This window comes from Hoplias malabaricus, chromosome 2 (genome assembly GCF_029633855.1).
Source record: "Hoplias malabaricus isolate fHopMal1 chromosome 2, fHopMal1.hap1, whole genome shotgun sequence".
Classification (NCBI taxonomy): Eukaryota; Metazoa; Chordata; class Actinopteri; order Characiformes; family Erythrinidae; genus Hoplias; species Hoplias malabaricus.
In genome coordinates this window covers 63,362,525-63,382,694 of record NC_089801.1, presented here as the reverse complement: position 1 = coordinate 63,382,694, position 20,170 = coordinate 63,362,525, and the positions used below count along the sequence as shown (strand labels likewise).

Genomic DNA, 20,170 nt, shown 5'->3' with positions numbered 1-20,170 from the left:
GCGTCCTAAATTATATCCAGATATTTTGCTAGCTAGCTAGATATATGTCATATATCTTCCCGTTCAGAAATATAAGAAGGACTTATTACACTTTAAAATTAAAAACTTTTAGCTAACCTTTAAAACATAGGAAAATAATAAAATAATACTAATAATAGAGATACCAACTGGGTTTTAGTTATCAGTTTAACTGACTTCCCTCAAAATTGTACTAGGTTTACTTATTAATTTACTAGTTTGCGAAGGTTTGTCAAACTCCTTTCTGTATCTAATAGCTAATAATATTAATTAAAATAATAATTTCGTTTTTAAAATGGTTTATAAGGCCGTTGAGAGGAAAGTGCCACGGCTATGTGCTAGTCAGTTAGATAGCTAGCTAGGTTGTGAACATCTGCAGTAAATTTTCTCTCATAAAATGGCCATTTCAGCTGTCAAATACTACTTCCGGACAGAAACTGTGATCGAAATATTTAAAATATGAATAAATATTGAATCGTTTATTATTCTTTTCAGACCCTGGTGGAGCCACAATGAAAAGGAAGGCACAACTATCAGGTTGATCTAAGTTTTGTACTTAAATATGGTGTAAATTGCCTTGCAATTCTTAATAATGTACCATAAATTTTTTTATCCATTCTAAAACGTGTTAACAAGATGTTTTAAAAGACAATTTGTATGAACTAATATACACCTATTAGCCACAAAATTGAAACCACTGATTAAGTGAACAACACTGATTTCTGTCAAGGGATGGGATATATTTAGAAGCAAGTCAACATTCAGTTCTTGAAGTTGATGATGGAAGCAGGAAAAATGGATGAGCATAAGGAGTGATAATTGCCTAATTGTGATTGTCCTTATGTTTTGGTCATCACAAGTCAGCAGTGGATACTCTGTCAAAAATGGTCAAGGAAACAATAACAGTGAACAAATGACTGGCGACAGGTTCAAGCCCACTGAATAACAGTTTTTAGCACCTTTGTGTTATTTACATATTTACATAACATCACTTAAACATAAATGCCAACAAAAGTGTGGACATGATTTGTGTTTATAAATGATATGTAAAATATGTATAATGTTTCTCTAGTCTGCTTCTTACTAATGCAATGTTAAAAATATGAACATATAAACATTTCACACATAGTACTCAGTCATTAAATAAATTTTCATCTACATTCATCCCTCTGATGTTGCACCTAATACAAAGTGGACAATCTTCTCTCTGCCAGATTTTAAGCCTCCCCAGCAGAGGTTGATCAGGGGAAGCAGGCAGAACAGCAATGAGAGCATCATTACATCCAGTGAAACTACAGAATTACAACCTACAGACAGCAAACAGGCAGGCTATATACAAATCAACCATTACATTAAAACTACTCACTGTCCATTTCTTCATCTCCATTGACCATACAAGAATACTATGTAGTTGTACAAATACAGACTGTAGTCAATCTGTTGTGCTGCATAATATTTTGCCTCTTTTCACCCTGTTCTTCAATGGTCAAGACACCAAGAGGACCCCCACAAAGCAGGAATGATTTTGGTAGTGGATCAATCTCAGCGCTGCAGTGACAGTGGTGGTGGTGTGTTAGTGTGTGTTGAGCTGGATGTTAATGACGTACGAGTGGATCAGAAACAGCAGTGCTGCTGGAATTTTTAAACCCCTCAGTGTCACTGCTTGGCTGAGAATAGTCCACCAACCAAAAACATCCAGGGGACAGCATCCTGTATCCACTGAAAAAGGACTAGAGGACGACCAACACTAACTGTGCAGCAGCAGATGAGCTACTCTCTCTGGCTTTACCTCTACAAGGTAGACCAAAGAGGTAGGAGTGTCTAACGGGATGGGCTGTGAGTGGACACAGTGTATAAGACCTTAAGCAACACTGCTGTGTCTGATCCATTTGCACGAGTGCAACACCCATTAAAACACCACCACCACCAGTGTCACTGCAGCACAGAGAATGATCCATCACCCAAATCATACCTGCTTTGTGGGTGTCTTGACCATTAAAAAACATTTAATATAATAAGCATTAAATTATTAATAAAAAACTAATAAAATAGATTAATAAAACAATAATCAAAGAATGCATTGATGCCAAGTTCATTTTTCTGACTTTTCTGTTGTGTTTATATTTTTCTTTTAAAGACTGCAGATACAACACATACTGGCTTCCAGTATACAGCACTCTCAGACAACTCTGAAGATCTCCAGCCAGAATGTGGCCCAGAGTTATCTAAAGTGAAATCTCCCACAGATCCCTTTGAGATCCCTAAAAATGGGGGTCAAACCAACATTATTATTACAAACTGGGCAGAAATTAATGATATTAAATACAAGCCTGAGAGTAAGCCAACTTTGGAATATGCATCTGAAAGCTCAGGAATGGAAAAAAAGGAGAATGAGATCAAACACAGGTCTAGTCCTGAAATTGGAGAAAACCTGCTTTTTGGAGATGTTGATGAGAACAAGGTTACAGCACTGGACCCAAAGGCCAAATTTATTTCAGATGGTGAAAAATCTTACTGTGAACTACTGTCAATGACCCCTCAAGAGGCAGAAGATGCACATCCTCCAGAAAAGAAAAGATTAAGAAGGAGGATGGGTATGTATGGCCTTGGAGATCGGAAGAGAAGGTTTCTTCTTGAAGAACCTCAACGCAGACATTTTTCTAATGGAGAAGAGAGTAAGGAAATGGCAGAAGAAAACAGACATGCCTTGAAAACCAGTCACAATTCTGTAGAGCATAGTGATGGCACTGCCCAGATGGATAAAGGACCCACAGAACAAGTGCTCTCTGAGCAAATGATACCAGCAGAAACATTAATAATTGGACATAACCGAAATGAAGTGGAGGACCTTCCAGCTGTAGCTGCTTTGACACAAGGAATTGATGCTGAATCATCTGAAAAGCATACCGAATCAAACCATGATGGTCAGGATGTGGAAATCTCTGTGAATCCCAAAGGTCTCCTTGAAAAAAAAGAAAGGCTTCATGATGGTTATGCAGTGACTGAGAGCGCTCAAGAAGTTGCTAAAAACAACACAGAGCATCTAGCTCCTGATAGCACTACCAGTGTTTCAGATGAAGCTTGTGATAGATCTAAACACACAAATATTTATCCAGTTGCTGAGAAAGTGGGCTTTGGCAATTCAGGTCTTACCCGTCATGATTTTGAAGGTCCTAAAGAAACATCTGAGTGCCCAGAGGCTGAGGAATTGAGCAATGGTGATTTGGATATTACTAAGGAGAACTGTGAAGGTCATGAGTGCCCAGTTGAAGTTGTTGAAAAAGGCTCTGATGTTGCGGAAACTTTTGAAATTTTCAAAGGAACAACTGAGCACCCATTTAAAGTAACAACTGAGTACCCAGTAACAGAAAAAACTGGTTCTGGCATGTTTGGAATTAACAACGAAGATTCCAAGGAAACATCTGGGTTCACAGCTAATGTTAAGGAAGCATCACAAGATGCTGTTGATTTTACCATGAACGTGTCTGAAAGTTTTGAACACCCTGTTTCTGAGGAAGCTAAACTTGGTCTGCTTGGTGATATCAATGAAGTGTGTAATGGTTCTAAGGATACAGGTGAGCACTCCGTTGCTGCAGTAGAGAACTGTGGTTCTGCTGATTTTATGGATGAAAACAATGAAGTTTGTGAAAATTCTAAAACACTGGATGAGGCAGTAAAGTGTGGTCCCACTGCTGTTTCTGTTGGAGATTTTAAAAGTTCTCAGAACCCAATAGGGTGTTCAGTTATTGCAGAAGTTAGCTATGGTTCGACTGATTATAGCAATGAAATTTCTTATAGCTCCTATCATGCCACTGAGGGATCAGATGACATAGCTAAGGATGTGGGCTATAAACCTATGGACATTACCGATGATGTTAGTGAATGCAGCAAAGAAGAAACAAAGCTTAATGTGGAAGTAGCTGAAGAGCTTATCTATGTTACCAAAGATGATGGTGATAAATATTGTGAAGGACATAAAGAAGGAATTGAACTCTTAGTTGAAGTTGCTAAAGAACCAATCCATGCTTATCGCGGTGGTGCTGACAAATGTGGAGGTTCTGCAAAATTGACAGAGCGCCTAGCTAAAGTTCCTGAAGAAATTAGCTACAGCTATACTGGTGTTGCCAGTGAACTTTGTGAAGGTTTGAAAGAAGGTCCTGATTTTCCAGTTTCTGCAGATATGAGCTATGGCACTACTGGTGTTACTGAAAAAGATTGTGAAGAAGTTACTAAGCTCACAGTTGAAGCTTCTCAAGATGAACTAATCCCTGATTTGCCTAATGGACCTGATGCTTGTGAATTTTTTCAAGAACCACACAATTGCCCAGTTACAGTTCCTCTAGAAATATGTTCTGCCTCAAATGTCATCGGCAGTGGAGATTATGATGACCCTGTTATAGTCAGTAAGGAGGTCAAATCATCTATAACTGCTTTGGAAGAATGTGAAATGGAGATTGGAGGGCAAGCTCCACCTGATGCTAGGACACATTTAACTTTTAACCCATCTGCCTCTTCTGGAGAAGATCAGAATGGACTTCAACTGCCTAGAGAAATTGAAATGGATCCTGCATTTACAGAAGACACAGTTACAGAGATGACTGATTGCACTGCATCAGGGGTTTGTGTCTCCGAACGATATGGTGGACATTTAGATTTGCTTCAGACCCACACTCGAGCTGTACCAGAAGGCACCGGGCCTGGTGGAGTGGATGGCTACGGCACAGAGGAGCGGAAATTGCCTAAAGCACCCTCTGCTGGACAGGAGAAGGACATACATGTAAAGGTGAAGAAGCTTGAAAATGAATAACATTCTCTGTTTCAGGTTTTAGTGTATTATTTTGACATAGTAAAGTTCTAAAAAGTGCATTATTTTGAGAAACTGTGTCAAAATTCATTAATTACTCAGAAATACTACATCAAAAACTCATTGTTTTTAAACTGTAAGTCACAGGGACGATGTTACTAACTATGAATTAATTTCCCAGCAAATCTCAGATTTTCCATGCTATATAGGTTTGCATTTATACTTGTGACTGGTGTGTCAGTATCTTCTAGGCCACAAGATTAATGACCCCCCTGTTGCTCAGCAGCCGCTTTCTGACCCCACCCTGATCACTGCTGCTACAGAGACTTCTCAGGACCACGACTTTATTCCTTTTTCTCTATACTCTGTGACAGATTCCCAGCTCAACAGCATTGCTTTAAGGTGAGGGAATGCCCATTTGCAGCATGGTGGACTGGAGATATCACAGATAGTGTTCTTTATATGTGAAATATGGGTAATCCCAGTGCAGTGTTACTAGAGAACATATATAAACTTCAACAGGGTGCTCAGAGGTTTTCCAGGAATTAAAAAATAAGTAAAGTATTACCTCCAATTTGGCTCCAATTTTCTGCAGAACTGTGTTTGAGATGTAGTCCTTGTCATTCAGTGGTTTAATGTGTTTCTCTTTATCGAAGCAGTTCACACCAAATCCACTCACAGTGAATGAGTTTCCATCTCTGCTGCTTTACTCTAATCATTTTTACAGTTTTGATGATATTCCTCATAAAGCTCAAAGTCAGGCCTACCCTAAAGCCTATTTCTTTTGACGTCCTTCACTTTTACCTTCAGTTATGTTGTTTAATACAAGCTGGAATTTTATTAAACACCTACTTTGAGAACAAGTTCTATATGTGCATAATTCAAACTGACTAGTTATACTTTAAATGGCTGTTTTTTTTTTTTTTTGCATTACCTCAGCATGGAGCTGGATGACCAACCTCTCCCAGAAGGCTTTGTTCACCAAGAGGATGCTACTGAACTTGTCTGTGGACTTATAAAAGAACTCTCTTCACTAAAGTGAGTTTCACAAAAATATGTGGATGCTTTTAAATTCATTGTTTTTATTATACGTAATATACTGGGGGCATGGTGGCACTGCTGGATACAAGTTTAGAAACTTGCTAAGCTCTGTTCTTTGGGATATGGCTTCTATGTGTCATAAAAAAGACCTTTAGTTCAAGTAGATTAACATATTACAATCTTTAAACATTAACCTGTGATCAGATTGGTTTTATATAAATACATCTTTTAATATAAACTCTCTTATTCATACTCATTTATTCAGTCGAATAGTGATGGCAGCTCACCGAGAAACAGAGCTCCTGCGGCATGGGAACAGATCCTCGAAGACTTCCACTCGCCATCTGTATGGCCCACAAAACTCTTAGAGCTTCTGACTTACCACCAGAGTTCTGAAGACTTCTGGGTAATTTGTCCTTTGGTGGAGGTTTTCTACTTTTCTAGATTAATCTCTTGTGTATTTTTGTTGAATAAATTAAAGATTAACCTCTTTGAAACCAGGCAGCGTCTTGTCTGTAAAAGCAGCTTGTTTTTATTAAATTAAAAATTCCCTTTTTGTGGAATTTCTTGAGGCTGTTACTGTTTGGGGGTCACTCTAACCTGTTCAATTTACTGTTCCTTGGTTTTTGATGTTTTTATTATCAAACAGTCACTAAACTATGTTTCATTTGATGTAGTTTGAAGTATTACAGAGCTCAGCTTTACAAAGGTTTTGTGGTATAAAGATCATCTACAGAAGTGTAGAATCCCTTCTGAACTTACACTACAGTCTAAACTCATCTTAATACCACAGAGCTATTGGAGAACCCAGCTGAAATATGTACAAGAGTCGAAAACACTACTAACTCACTGTTCGGAAACTGTAAATCTGAAAGTGGAGTCCTCACTTACACTGTTTTGTTTTTGGTTCAGCTGTTCTTTGTAATGTGTTGAAATGACTGAATCCATCAGGGGCCAGCTGTCATTGTTTTGCTTGTTCTACTAAATTAAGACAATTCCATATGACATTTTTAAAAATATAGATTACATTGAAAACATTCACTTTTCTGTGTGATTTTTATTTTTAGAAGTAAAAAGGGTGTAGACAAATTTTTCAGTTGAAAAAAACCAACATTTTCACTTCTTCAATGATTTACCCCATCTTCTCCTGGGAGTCTTTCAGCAGCAGATAAAGAAATCAAAGGGCTGTTATTATTTGTAACATATTACTAGATATTCTGTTTTGGACATGCAAACAACCTCTTCAAAGAAGTAAAAGTCATGAAACTGAGCAAAAGCATGCAAATCAGAGCAAAGACATCAACACACAAAGTGAAGCTTAAAAAAATGCAACATTATTTTAAGATGAGAAATAACATTTAAAAAGGCATATTTAACATTAAACAGTAGTTCAATCACATGATTGAAACATGATGCATTCACCCGTGTCTGATTTAACTTTAAAGCTAATTCCCAATAACGGATCAAAGACACTTTCATGGTGAAATCTATCAATAATATTCATACTCAATTAACTAAAGTCAAGACCAGAGTCGCACCTGTGAATACAAGTTTGTTTTCAATGAGCACCAACCTAACAAGTTAATAAAAAGACACACGAGTGATTAAACACACAAAAGATATATAAATAAACCACCAATAAGTGCACGCACACACAAATAATAAAAGGGCATGCATTTCAAGCAAGTGTCTCCAAAAAACAATTGTACCCCACAGATTTTCTTAGTCTCTAGAATCACAGAACTATAACAACAGCATTAAACATTAAAAGTAATTTAGACACTGAATCCAAACGTATTGTATTTACTGAATGAAACGAAATTTTCTGTTCCAACTGCGCTTGATACAGGTTTTACTTTTTAAAATGGAGAAATTAAACTTGCTTTTCAAGAGGGTGTAATCACAGCACTGGTTACACAGCTGGTTACATCTTCCTCACAACATCTGTCTCCAGACTTTGTCTCCAACTCTAAATCAGTGTTTCTTTTTTTTCTTTTTTTTTAACAATTATGCATTTAACCACAATAAAATATAAAATAGCAGAACTCTTTTTTTTTGCACTTTTTAAAAATGCCTTGTGGAAAATATATAATTGAAAAATAATAAGAGCAAAATGTTGACATTAAAAATAGCGGAGGTATTCTCACATCACCTTCTTGTGCCCAACTAAATTCGAAGAAAAAGGGGAGTTACAAACATGCCTCTTCAGATTTGTCCACTCAGTGACTGTAGAGCTTTCAGTTAAGGAGTGCTCACCTTATTTTTAACTCTTGTGTCATATTCTTTTTTCATTAATTTTCACCCAACATTTTTAGTCACGGTCATCTCCACCCAGTCTCTAGGGTGCCCCCACTGACACATTACAACCAAGCAGGGAGTTTTAAGGACATCTCAGGGGTTCTGAAGGCATCACCTAGAGTGGTGCTGAGTGATAATGAGCAATTTTAAGCACCAAGAGAAAATCAAGACAGTTAGGATCTCTTGTTCTGCTCTAAGTGACAGCAAATCACTAGGGATCAAACTCACAGTCACCTGATGATAGGACCACAACCAAACACTAGTCTCATTAATTTCTTATTCTCTCGTCTTTTTGGTAGCATTACTTTTTGTCATTTTCTCATCCTGGAGAGTATTTCACAAAGTAGGATTTCTCAAGTTAAACAGATAAAATCAAGATACAGAAACATTCAACTGACCAAGCATCAACTTTGTGCTCAAATTATCTGAGAAGTCCATCTTTGTGGAACACCCACCTGGTCACTTTATGTCCGTGTTATTTTTGCCTCTTCTTGTCTTTTCCCTCTGGTCTGGTGTAGACGGAGGTGTACGCCTTGTCCACCAGGGGGCAGAAGCGGCGAGTGTGTGCTCGTGCTCCAGTGGCCCCGCACTGTGGGCAGGCGTAGCGGCGTAAATATGGGCATATAATAGTGCCGTTGTGATCCTTCAACTGATGGGACATGAAGACTTTCTCCTCCTCACCGTTATGTTTGCAGAACCCACAGTGCTTCGGCTGGAGATGCTTCCTCTCTGGAGACGAAGAACCAACACTGCCTGGTGAAAATGAGGAGTTTCCGTCAGAATGCTTACTTGGTTTGGGTGGTGATGGTGAGATGCTGAAGAACCTAGAAATATTGTCCCCAGGTGATGACATCATGTAAGAACCAGAAACCCTGTCTGGAGATGTCACCCCATTACTGGACATTTCCGGACTCTCTCTGAGAGGCGAGGTTTCATTTAAAAAGCCGTTGAGTACTGAGGCTTGGTGCTCAATATTGCCATTAAGCAGTGAAGATGAGGATGGAGAAGATGTTGTTGAGGTAGGGGAGACTGGTAATGGTGGCCATTTGTTCAAATCTGCCCCATAGGCTCTCTCAGGAAAAACCTGTTGATCATCAAAGCGGGTTCTCCGCATTTCCATCACCAGGTCTGCCAGACCCAGGTAGTCACGCCACAGGTTGAAGTTCTGCATCTTCGGCTTAGACTTTGGCCTGGAGCAATTCACACCCTCGGAGTGAGGCCTGCAACAAAAACATTGACATCAAGGACATCTGCTTCAACATAAATTATATCTGACTCAATGTCACTAAAACCAACTACATCAGACAAAAATACTAACAAATAAAATAAGATTCTGCGCACTGCCTGCTGGAACCCTAATTAAACTAATATTAATGTAAGCGATAAACCAGGCGCTGATATTAAAGCTCCAGTCGCCCACTCGCCTTTACTAAAGCCACTTGACTGGAGCCGTGGTGCGGCGCGTGGCCCGCTCGTGCCTGAGGTGTGCACCAATCACAGGCGCTGATCAAGTCCCAGCTCGTGCTCAGCGATTGTGATTAGTGCTGAATATACCAGAGCAGTGTTTACAGTCTCAGAAAGCTTTTAAACACAAAGCACCTGCAGACCTGTTTACTCTTGCGCTCCTCCGGGGCTCCCTGGAGTCTGCCACAGCAAACAAACAAACTTTGAAAACTTTAATAAACAAATAGACGCCCCACGCAGAGGGAAGATTCCAGTGCAGAGTAACTCTGACAGCAGAGCGGCGCTGGTCTCTAAACTTGTTTCTTGTTGAATTTAGTCTCAAACCTGTTTCTGGATATTATTTGCTATCCTTTGCTTCGCGCGAGTGGGGCGGTTTGAGCGAGGCAAATTGGACGTGTGGGCGGAGCTCAAAAATAAGCCACGCCCTTGTTTTCAAAGAGGAGTTGCTGTGGTCTTGGCCCCGCCCATTTGCTTTAATGTGCGCAGTCCTTTAACGGACTAGGATTCATAACGTACAAAGTAATTTCAAATATTTCTAATAATTATGTATTGTTGTAAAATAGAATTTCTGCTTTACAGTTGTATTCAGTCAGATCTGTGCGGTGTCTGAAATGGCCCATACTCACTCTTCCCCATATTACACACTATATGGTGCTCTATTGTAGGGAACTGAATTCAGGGATGTATTGCATGATTTCTACCTCATGAGGGTATTTACCAAAAATAGCACTCTGCTTTGGATAAGTGTCCAAAATCCATTGTACATTTACAGGGGTTGGACAATGAAACTGAAACACCTGGTTTTAGACCACAATAATTTATTAGTATGGTGTAGGGCCTCATTTTGCAGCCAATACAGCGTCAATTCGTCTTGGGAATGACATATACAAGTCCTGCACAGTGGTCAGAGGGATTTTAAGCAATTCTTCTTGCAGGATAGTGGCCAGGTCACTACGTGATGCTGGTGGAGGAAAACGTTTCCTGACTCGCTCCTCCTCCAAAACACCCCAAAGTGGCTCAATAATATTTAGATCTGGTGACTGTGCAGGCCATGGGAGATGTTCAACTTCACTTTCATGTTCATCAAACCAATCTTTCACCAGTCTTGCTGTGTGTATTGGTGCATTGTCATCCTGATACACGGCATCGCCTTCAGGATACAATGTTTGAACCATTGGATGCACATGGTCCTCCAGAATGGTTCGGTAGTCCTTGGCCCATCTAACACAAGTATTGGGCCAAGGGAATGCTATGATACGGCAGCCCAAACCATCACTGATCCACCTCCATGCTTCACTCTGGGCATGCAACATGGGTGGTACGCTTCTTTGGGGCTTCTCCACACCATAACTCTCTCAGATGTGGGGAAAACAGTAAAGGTGGACTCATCAGAGAACAGTACGTTTCACATTGTCCACAGCCCAAGATTTGTGCTCCTTGCACCACTGAAACTGACGTTTGGCATTGGCATGAATGACCAAAGGTTTGGCTATAGCAGCCCGGCCGTGTATATTGACCCTGTGGAGCTCCCAACGGACAGTTATGGTGGAAACAGGAGACTTGACGTGCACATTTAATTCTGCCGTGATTTGGGCAGCCGTGGTTTTATGTTTTTTGGATACAATCCGGGTCAGCACCCGAACATCCCTTTCAGACAGCTTCCTCTTGCGTCCAGAGTTAATCCCAGTGGATGTGTTCCATCCTTCTTGGTGGTATGCTGACATTACCCTGGATACCGTGGCTCTTGATATATCACAAAGACTTGCTGTCTTGGTCACAGATGCGTCAGCAAGACATGCATCAACAATTTGTCCTCTTTTGAACTCTGGTATGTCACACATAATGTGGTGTGCATTGGAATATTTTGAACCTTCACACTCTGCTCTTACTGGTGCAATGTGCAATTAATGAAGATTGACCACCAGGCTGCTCCAACTTAGTCATGAAACCTCCCACACTAAAATGACTGTTTCAGTTTCATTGGCCAAACCCATGTATTTCTGTGCATTGTGGGACTGTTTGAATACACTGAATATCATGCACTACATACATAAGTTTCGGACACTGTAAGGGTTTCGTAAGACACAAAGCTATGGAACTATACCCATCAACTTGCAGGGCAGGGCTTTTGGGCTGCAGGTGATTGGCAGTGATTGGATGATCCAAACAAATTCCCAGATTTGGATTCTCAAATAATGCTAAATGGAGAAGAATGGGACAAAATAATTAATGTAGGTTCAGGCAGTAAATTGACATAATGAAGAATAACATGGCCTTTGTTTAGCTTGATTTATACTTCCATCAGAGGACTTAAAGCAGGAACCACACAGATTAGAAAGGAACTCAACCTTATTCCCACCAGAAAAACAAAGAATCTAGAGCTAGAGACCTTTACTGATTCAGAGGAAAAGTGATACACCGCCAAGGGCTTGAATATATACAAATATGCAATAATAATGAAATTGTATTGTAGTTGATGAGTACAAATACAAAAACATACTCAATTCACATTCACTATTAGAGCACGGTGTTGTTTGTCAGCGTTAAGCAGCAGAGAGGCATTTGAATATTATTAGTGGAGGTTTTATTTTTTTTTTTAAACAAAATATTGGCCCACATCCCTACCATACCTTTACTTTAAAATGCTCTGCGGGCACAGTCTTTGGATCAAGGAGAGTTTCAGCATATGATTAGTCCTCTCTAATAATATTTAAAGATGGCCCCACTGTCATTCCAATAAGTGCTTTATTTTATTTAGTCAGCACGAAGATTCAGTGAACAGATTCAACAGTGAAATAAAAACACACCAAATATGAACTACTGTAAAACTGGAAAGAGTAAACACCACAATCCTAGTGCAGACCGTGGCCTGAGATTTGGCTTTGGTCCCCACCCCTTGTTCATAACAAATATCAAACTGATCCCTACAAAGTGATAATTACACACTTAGTGGCCCAAGCTAAAAATTCCAGTCGTCCATGTTTCGGTGATCAGGGTTGAGAACACTTCTCTGTGGCTCCTTCTCGAAACTCAGACACTGAGGAGCAGCTACTGACCTGAGAGAAAGAAAAAGAGAGAAAGAGAAAAAAAAAGACAATCCCATGCATTAGTAATTGGGGTGGTGAGAGAGGGAGAGCTAGAAAGTTTGAGGAAAGAGAGAGAGACCTGCAGTAGTAATTCAGCTGAAGAGCAGAGTAAAGCTCTGGCGTGCTGGGCGTCATAACCATGTTCTGACCTGATGAGGGTGTGCCCTCAGACCCCTCAGAGGACGGAGTGATGGGAGCACAGGGGGAGAAAGGGAGACCGTCTGGAACTGCCAGTCCTGTCTCACTCACAAACAGATTTTAAAGTGTCAGCACCACCTAGTTTTTCTTTACTGTTGTGTTAAAGTAACGTGGTGTGTGTGTGTGTGTGTGTGTGTTTAATACAGACGCAGTTCTCCCAGGGCTGTGCTCTCTCTCCGGTTTGAGATGCTGATCTTTGTTGTTATAGGAGATGTGGAGAGGAACTGCTGCTTCAGGATAGCGGCCTTCTGCTGTTCAAACATACACCTCTTCACACACACACACACACAAACAAAGTTCAGTTAACTAACATCTCCTTTCATTCATTCATTCATTCATTATCTGTAACCGCTAATCCAATTCAGGGTCGCGGTGGGTCCAGAGCATGGAATCATTGGGCGCAAGGCGGGAATACACCCTGAAGGGGGCGCCAGTCCTTCACAAGGCAACACAGACACACACACATTCACTCACACACACACACACACCTACGGACACTTTGGAGTCGCCAATCCACCTACTAACATGTGTTTTTAGACTGTGGGAGGAAACCGGAGCACCCAGAGGAAACCCACGCGGACACAGGGAGAACACACCAACTCCTCACAGACAGTCACCCGGAGCGGGACTCGAACCCACAACCTCCAGGCCCCTGGAGCTGTGTGACTGCGACACTACCTCATCTCCTTTCAATTTTTCCTTTATAAAAAAATAAAAATAAATAAATAATAAAAAGTGCATCCCAGATCTATCCACTCACTGGGAAAAATGCACCCACACCTTAGGGATAGTCCACCCACTCAAACTGACTTCTGTTGCACAAAATCTTTCCTTCAATATCTGTCACACTCCGCTCTCACCTCATGGCCCAATCGTATTGCAGCCTCAGTGAAAGCCTGCCTCTCCTGCTGGAAGCTCCGCCTTTGACGCTTAAGCTCCAGCCATTGGTCTTGAAGCCTCTCCCACTCCTCTAGGTAATAGGAGTCAGTCAGGGCATCAGGAAGAGGAGAGGATACGTTATCCTGAAAAAAAGAAAGAAAGAGAAAGAGACTTTTCCATGAGTGTACCACATTCAGATTTCAGGTGACCACATGAAAACACCTCAGGAAATGCACTGTTTGGATTTCCTCAAACATCCCAAGTTGCAAAAACACTCGCACACACCAAAGAATATGGGTGATAACAGAAGTTAACAGTACTTTTTCATACACAACATTTTACTCTCACTCACTGCCTGCCCACAGATAAAACTGATTGGCTGACTGACAGACTCTTTGTAGAGAACGGGCCAACCAGAACACTACCTGTTTCACATGCGCTTCATGAATATGCACATGAGGGGAGCGCATTACCACAAGGTAGGCTACCACAACAAGTACAGCCTCTCTCCATCTCTCTCTCTCTCCCTCCAACTGTCTTGATCTCTCTCTCTCTCTCTCTCTAACACGTGATCAGGAAAAAATCTGTGTCGCCTGTGTGCACATGTGTGTATACTCTTGGACACTCGTTCTAGATTCCAGCAGATTTGATCTGACTTGAGGACATCAGGGAGCTGCTTATAATATGCGGGAAACTCCTGGAACCTCTGGGAGACTTGGGATGCTTGTTTCCACATGGACTGGATTTAAAAAAGGCTTCACAGTATTAAGACCTTAGTACTGCAAAGCGTTCATGAAACTGGGCCCAGAAGAGTTAACCCATATCTGAAGGTGGTTGGAGACAGATATTAACCACCTTTAACTCAAGTGTAAATGGGCTGTGCTTAAGTTTCCTTAAGCAGTTACATTCAGTGTATGAAACTGTAAAATTCACTAGTAGCTGCCCTGTTCACAGTAAGGTGGAAAATAACAACAACATCAAACAATCTGGTCAAACTGGGAGGCGTTTTAATGAAACGGCAAACAGAATTAAGTTTATCCAGATACAGTCTGGACATGAAAAATGTATTACCACTAGGTGTGAACAGACTCATTGATTCCCATTTTTTGTTGTTTAAGAGTGTGAGTTGTGCGTTAGCACCTGCAGTAACTGCTGCTGCACTCGGACCAAGTCTCTGCTCTGCTTCAGCTCTTCTTCAAGCTGAACAAGTAACTTCTCCTGATCCGTTCTCACAGCAGCAGGACCTACGTACAATGCACAAGAGATCAAATGAGCATTAAGCGGGTTTTAGACAGGCCAATCAAACCTCACGCTTTTCCGTCATCTGATGTGAGCAGTTTTTACAACTGGATTCAAGCTAATGTTTGTAGGTAGTTGGAAATCAGACTCAATTCAGATCTAGTTTGAGCTGTTAGATCAGATATCGTGTGTTTCTTTTTCACTGGGGTGGAGCTACTTGCCTTCCTGCCCTTAGTGTAATTATGTCTGTGCTGTTACTATGGTGACCGACATGAAGTTACAGTCTGAAACAAAATGTTATATATTTTTAACTTGCAATGTGCACACTTCACCTTAGATTTAAGAAACAAATCTAATGTGCTCTTCAGTGTAAACAGCCTAACATTTTTAGGTAATTAACCTCTTTCTAATTACAACATGCTAATGCTATCATGCTAATGGGTGCCTTCCAATTTCCATTCATTGTTAATGTTATTACACTCGGTCAGTCTTTTCTTTTAAATTACTATTTTCAATTAAAGACAAGTAAAAACACACTCTGTGTCTGAAGCTCCTTTAGCCTCTTCAGCAGGTTCACCCACTCCAGGAACACTCCCCCAGTCACATGATCACCAAGCGACTGCTCTGATTGGACCAACCAGTTGGTGTCCACTTCCGTCACCTCCTCCTCCGTGTCCACATTGTCCTGCAGAGTCTGACCACAGTCAACAAAAATACAGTGGACTGTAAATTTGTGTCATTAACCCAGACATAGTCGATCGACCAAGAGGATTTTCTGTCCGACTGCTTAGACTGCTGTGCCACTCAGGAAGCCCTCAATTTGATATTCTTCATTAAATATTTAATTTCATTTAATGTGCAGACAAGAAATGTCAGGGGTAATCAGATGTAAATGTGCTGTGTCACCTGCTGCATGTCTGATCTTAGCGAGTGCAGCAGCGTCGTGAGACTGTGGCGGAGCTTCATGGCCTCTCTAAGCTCAGCCTCCCTCCTCTCCAGCAACAGCTTAAGGGCTTCCTCTTTTCTTTAATATAAGAAAGAAAGAAGGAGAGAGAGAGAGAGAGAGAGAGAGAGAGAGAGAGAGAGAGAGAACAAGAAAGACAGACTGAGAAAAGCAAAAGTCTACTGGTGTGAAATTCTATGCTCATTCATTGTCTGTAACCCTTATCCAGTTCAGGGTCAAGGTGGGTCAGGAGCCTACCCAGAATCACTGGGTGCAAGGCAGGAACTCACCCTGGAGGGGGCACCAGTCCTTCACAGGGCCACACACACTCACTTTTGAGTTGCCAAGCCACCTACCAATGTGTGTTTTTGGACCATGGGAGGAAACCCACGTGGACATAGGAAGAACACACCACACTCCTCACAGACAGTCACCTGGTGCAGGGCTCAGTGGTAATGCAGTGGTTCATTAGTATTATGCAGAACAGAAGGCTGCACACTTCAGTATAAGACCTTGGGCAAGACTCTTAACAATGCATCTGCATTAAAAACTGGAAGTTGCTCTGGATAATACGGAGGGGTACTTTCAAACATAATGCTTCCTCGGTGAATTTAACTCCTCTGTTATCTGGAGAGTGTCCTAAAAGCCAAGAGACAGAACGTCTTACCTCCCATCAGCCACTGCAGCTCTCCGGCCTGATCCCTTAGGAAGAGTGTTCAGAATCTCTATAGCTTTAATCAGAAAACAAAGAACAGAGTATTTATCATCAGAGCACTCCCTGAGACTTTATATCTCAGTCAGTGGAGTTCACCATTAAGACGAATGACAAAGATCAAAGACAAAGAAAGTAAACATTAATTGAATACCTTCAACAGGAAAAGACACATGCACTAAGAAGATGAAAGCTACAAAGTAAAAGTAATCTAATGATAATCAATATGAAAAAACACACTAAAGTCTTGTTTTTGTGGTGGAATTTATAATAGATTTTCAGTGGATGCCATATAACTATATAATTTTGCAGTGTGTGTGTGTGTCTTACACACTCCACGGTTTTTGTGTCTGTCAGTGAACTGGGAGAGTTTCTCTCTCATTCTGTTGACGTGCTGCTCTCTGCGCCTCAGCTCTGCTCCCTGCTGATTAAACCGAGACTGGAGCTTTGCACTCTAGAGAGAGAAAGAGAGGGAGAGGCTCCTGATTGTCCAGATGTCATAGTCCTGTGTGGCTGGGAATCCATTGAGAGTTTCTCTTTTTCTTTCTCTCTCTTTCTTAGTTGTGTAGGACATTGATGGCTATACATCTCCTCCTCCCCTTCTCCCCACACCACACACACACTCTTACCTTCTCCCTCTCTGACCGAAGTGCATCTTGCAGTCTGGCAATAAACTGGTCTCTCTCAACAAGCTGCTCCTGTGAACAAGAAAGGGGATACTCGTCATATAGCAGAGTGTACAGTGATATCCTTTTAAACTGCACGATAGGACATAGTCATATCTATAAGTGTTGAGCTATTAAAGCTTGGTGGTACAGACCAGGGCTTCGAGAGAAGTTCAGCCAATGTTCAGATTGAAACATCACTTTAATATTGGTAGGAACAAGGGCTTAAAACCACCTCAGCATAAGCAAGGTGCCTGAACTTTCTCTAAGCCCCTCAGACCTCGGGACTTTGTGTTCACTCTCTTCAGTACCTGAAGGGAGCAGGTCTTCTCTTCATGCTCCTCCTGGAGGATCCTGTAGGTGGCGGTGTGGGGCGGACTGGCCTGCAGTGAGTGAGTGTTCTGCACTTCTGAGATGGAGAAAGGGCACAATAAAACTGAATTTATTCGCAACACTTACACTATCTACACTCAAACACAAGCAAGGAGTGTATAATTAAATGTGTAAAAGTAAGGAGGGTGTTTTTAATAATGTGGACCGTAAATAGGTGTTTAAATGTGGCCAATGTACACTATTAGTACTTTATTATTTAAATGGAGCTATAAAACGTACCCGAGATCTCCTGGAGTCTTCCTCCGTGTTTGTATGCCATCGTCTAAGATCTCTACACAAACACAATTCTGACTGTAAAATACTGGACAAGCAGTCTGTTTTAAACCTGTTACATTAAGTTAGACCCCAGATTCTGTCAACTGATCTTACGTAATCAAAAGAGGGTCAAATTTGGCTGGTCTTAACTGCAGTTTACCTGAAAATAAACGTTTTCCTATGATGTTCTATGGTAGAGAGGCTTGTTCTGAAAGTAAGACTTACGGAATGAAACGGAGAGTGTTTTCGTGTCCTGCTCAGGTGACAGTCATTGCTCCTAATCATTTATGTTTATCAGTAAGAAATGAACTACTTCAAAAGTCTGTGGGCGCTTATGCTCGTAAATTCGACCGATTAAGGTCAAAACCCTTGTCTAAAATTCCTGTTTGGTTTGAAAACGAGAGACTGAGATGTTGAGAAATTATATTTATTAATCGTGGCTCTGCTTAAACGTTTTAAATGGCGTCAATCTACACAGGAAATTCCCGCCCTTTTGTACGAAGACCCAGCAGTCTCAAATATCCAGCTAACCCAAGCTAGAATTTCCCCAATATTGATTCAGAATGGGGGAAAATGAAAGAATTTTTATATAACTCTTGTATTTACTAAATATAATTCGTGATATTTATATATATATTTATATACATGCTAATGCTTGATCTAGTGTCACTTTCATGGCTCCAGGTTTCTGGGGTTGTGGGTTCAAGTCCAGCTCTGGGTGCCTGAGTAGTTTAATGTGGCACAACCCACATACTCAGCTTTACTGCTCATACCACAAACGCATGTTCCTTACAAGTGTGACCATTTAAAAGGGAAATTAACAGGCTTTCCGGCGATATAAGGTTTATTGCCAAGAAGCATTGTTACAACAAAGAAATAATCTACCAAACACAAATATGTCCTTACCTCTTGTGCTATTTTTATATAAATGCATTCCACCATTCTCCCCTTGATTTTTTACACTGTAGATGCTGTATTGGTCCCAGTATTAATGGATGAGATGGAACAAAACCTAAGCTACAGTGACATTTCGTGACATTATTTCCCATTTAATCAGAATTAATTAACACTTGGTTCCTGTGGAAGAGATACTGTATAATGTGTTTTTCATTTTCAGGGCAAGAAAACTGCTGAAAGATTTTGATTATTGGGTGCTCTGTGATTTAATGTTAGTCAGGGACAGGCCTGAAGTTTGTTTGGTAGTATCCAATAGCATTGTGTGATTTGGCGCTATAATACTCACAAATGTTGTGGTACCGTATGTCACACATTAGATGGTGTAATGGATTTATCAGTAATGTACTGCAGACATTACAGTAAACAAGCTAGACTCTGTAAGGATTGCAAGAGCTTACTGAAGCACGCACCTGCACTGTACCGGTTTCCCATTATGACCTGAAGAAAAAGTTGACCCCCACCAACTGTCACCATATACTTCACGCCCTGCTCAAGTGTTCATAGAGGTGAGCATGTGAGAGTCACCCTACGAAAGACTGGTGCCCCCTTCAAGGTGTTTGTGTCTTGCGCCCAATGTTTCCATGTAGATTTCAAACTCACAGCAGGCCTGAACTAGATAAGCACCTGGAGAAAACCCATGGAGACACACGAAGAACCCACCAAACCCCTCAGACAGTCACTCAGTTAGCTTCAAATAAATTGTTTTACAAACAGTAGCCCTAATCAATGATGTTAATGTGTAATGTTGCAAGTTTAACTGTTGCAATATGAATATATTTAGAACAAACAATTTTGTTTAATTTCTCATAATTTAAGGAGGTGGTTAAATGAAGAAAGACAAAAACACATCAGGATCAAAAAGAGCTGTTTTACTTGACTATAGCACATGAAACAACAAATAATCACAAAATACACTATAAGGCACACGGAAATCAACACCGAAAAAAAAAATTCTAGAAAGAGGAAGAGACTTCACAAATACAGGTCATTTATACCAAATATGAAGAGTGCCATTACTTTTCATACTGTACTTAACAAAAGTTAAACAGAGACCCAGAGAAGAGATTAGCATTTTTTTGCTCCGCTAACACCCACCCAAATTCTAGCCAAAGTGAAAATAATTAATGCACAACAGAATCTAGAATCAATATGTAATTAAAAAATAAACTTTCACACCAAGGCTGGGCAACATTAAGGAGAAGTCGCTGTTAGAGCCCC

The 20,170-nt window shown here is 40.7% G+C and overlaps 3 protein-coding genes across 8 annotated transcripts; 1 reads left to right on the top strand and 2 right to left on the bottom strand.

Moving 5' to 3' along the window:
- Positions 1-11: 11 nt before the first annotated feature.
- Positions 12-6,884, top strand: si:ch211-286b5.2 (uncharacterized). 3 transcript variants are annotated; one of them, XM_066660709.1, is made up of 7 exons: positions 12-245; positions 514-555; positions 1,233-1,342; positions 2,156-4,801; positions 5,106-5,224; positions 5,762-5,860; positions 6,129-6,884. In XM_066660709.1, the coding sequence occupies exons 2-7, from the start codon at positions 531-533 to the stop codon at positions 6,229-6,231; spliced, it is 3,102 nt and encodes a 1,033-aa protein (XP_066516806.1). In that variant the 5' UTR covers positions 12-245; positions 514-530; the 3' UTR covers positions 6,232-6,884. The 3 variants fall into 3 exon arrangements, with proteins under 3 accessions (XP_066516806.1, XP_066516807.1, XP_066516805.1); XM_066660710.1 differs by having other exon boundaries at positions 14-245; positions 5,109-5,224; XM_066660708.1 differs by having other exon boundaries at positions 15-245; positions 5,064-5,224.
- Positions 6,885-6,919: 35 nt separating this feature from the next.
- nanos3 (nanos homolog 3) lies at positions 6,920-9,965 on the bottom strand. Of its 3 annotated transcripts, none has more exons than XM_066660645.1 (2): positions 9,761-9,965; positions 6,920-9,381 (listed from the first exon to the last, which is right to left on the bottom strand). In XM_066660645.1, exon 2 carries the CDS (start codon positions 9,330-9,332, stop codon positions 8,637-8,639), a length of 696 nt encoding a protein of 231 aa, XP_066516742.1. In that variant the 5' UTR covers positions 9,333-9,381; positions 9,761-9,965; the 3' UTR covers positions 6,920-8,636. The 3 variants fall into 3 exon arrangements, with proteins under 3 accessions (XP_066516742.1, XP_066516741.1, XP_066516743.1); XM_066660644.1 differs by having other exon boundaries at positions 9,769-9,965; XM_066660646.1 differs by lacking the exon at positions 9,761-9,965 and adding an exon at positions 9,480-9,579.
- A 2,089-nt stretch (positions 9,966-12,054) lies between these two features.
- On the bottom strand, positions 12,055-18,422 carry si:ch211-286b5.4 (afadin- and alpha-actinin-binding protein B). 2 transcript variants are annotated; one of them, XM_066662042.1, is made up of 13 exons: positions 18,221-18,422; positions 17,960-18,011; positions 17,659-17,756; positions 17,312-17,380; positions 17,013-17,136; positions 16,638-16,701; positions 15,934-16,051; positions 15,565-15,721; positions 14,929-15,032; positions 13,770-13,931; positions 13,058-13,178; positions 12,791-12,947; positions 12,055-12,681 (listed from the first exon to the last, which is right to left on the bottom strand). In XM_066662042.1, the coding sequence occupies exons 2-13, from the start codon at positions 17,997-17,999 to the stop codon at positions 12,585-12,587; spliced, it is 1,311 nt and encodes a 436-aa protein (XP_066518139.1). In that variant the 5' UTR covers positions 18,000-18,011; positions 18,221-18,422; the 3' UTR covers positions 12,055-12,584. The 2 variants fall into 2 exon arrangements, with proteins under 2 accessions (XP_066518139.1, XP_066518138.1); XM_066662041.1 differs by having other exon boundaries at positions 18,156-18,244.
- Positions 18,423-20,170: the final 1,748 nt, after the last annotated feature.

Excerpts from the sequence above, each read along its gene's own strand:
- si:ch211-286b5.2 (XM_066660708.1), top strand. The coding sequence starts at position 531 with ATGAAAAGGAAGGCACAACTATCAG. Across the intron at positions 5,225-5,761 it reads CTCAACAGCATTGCTTTAAG|CATGGAGCTGGATGACCAAC; the intron begins GTGAGGGAATGC and ends GCATTACCTCAG. Across the intron at positions 5,861-6,128 it reads AAAGAACTCTCTTCACTAAA|TCGAATAGTGATGGCAGCTC; the intron begins GTGAGTTTCACA and ends TCATTTATTCAG.
- nanos3 (XM_066660645.1), bottom strand. The coding sequence starts at position 9,332 with ATGCAGAACTTCAACCTGTGGCGTGACTACCTGGGTCTGGCAGACCTG.
- si:ch211-286b5.4 (XM_066662042.1), bottom strand. The coding sequence starts at position 17,999 with ATGGCATACAAACACGGAGGAAGACTCCAGGAGATCTCGG. Across the intron at positions 17,757-17,959 it reads AAGACTCCAGGAGATCTCGG|AAGTGCAGAACACTCACTCA; the intron begins GTACGTTTTATA and ends TCTCCATCTCAG. Across the intron at positions 13,179-13,769 it reads CAATACGATTGGGCCATGAG|AGGTGTATGTTTGAACAGCA; the intron begins GTGAGAGCGGAG and ends GTGTGTGTGAAG.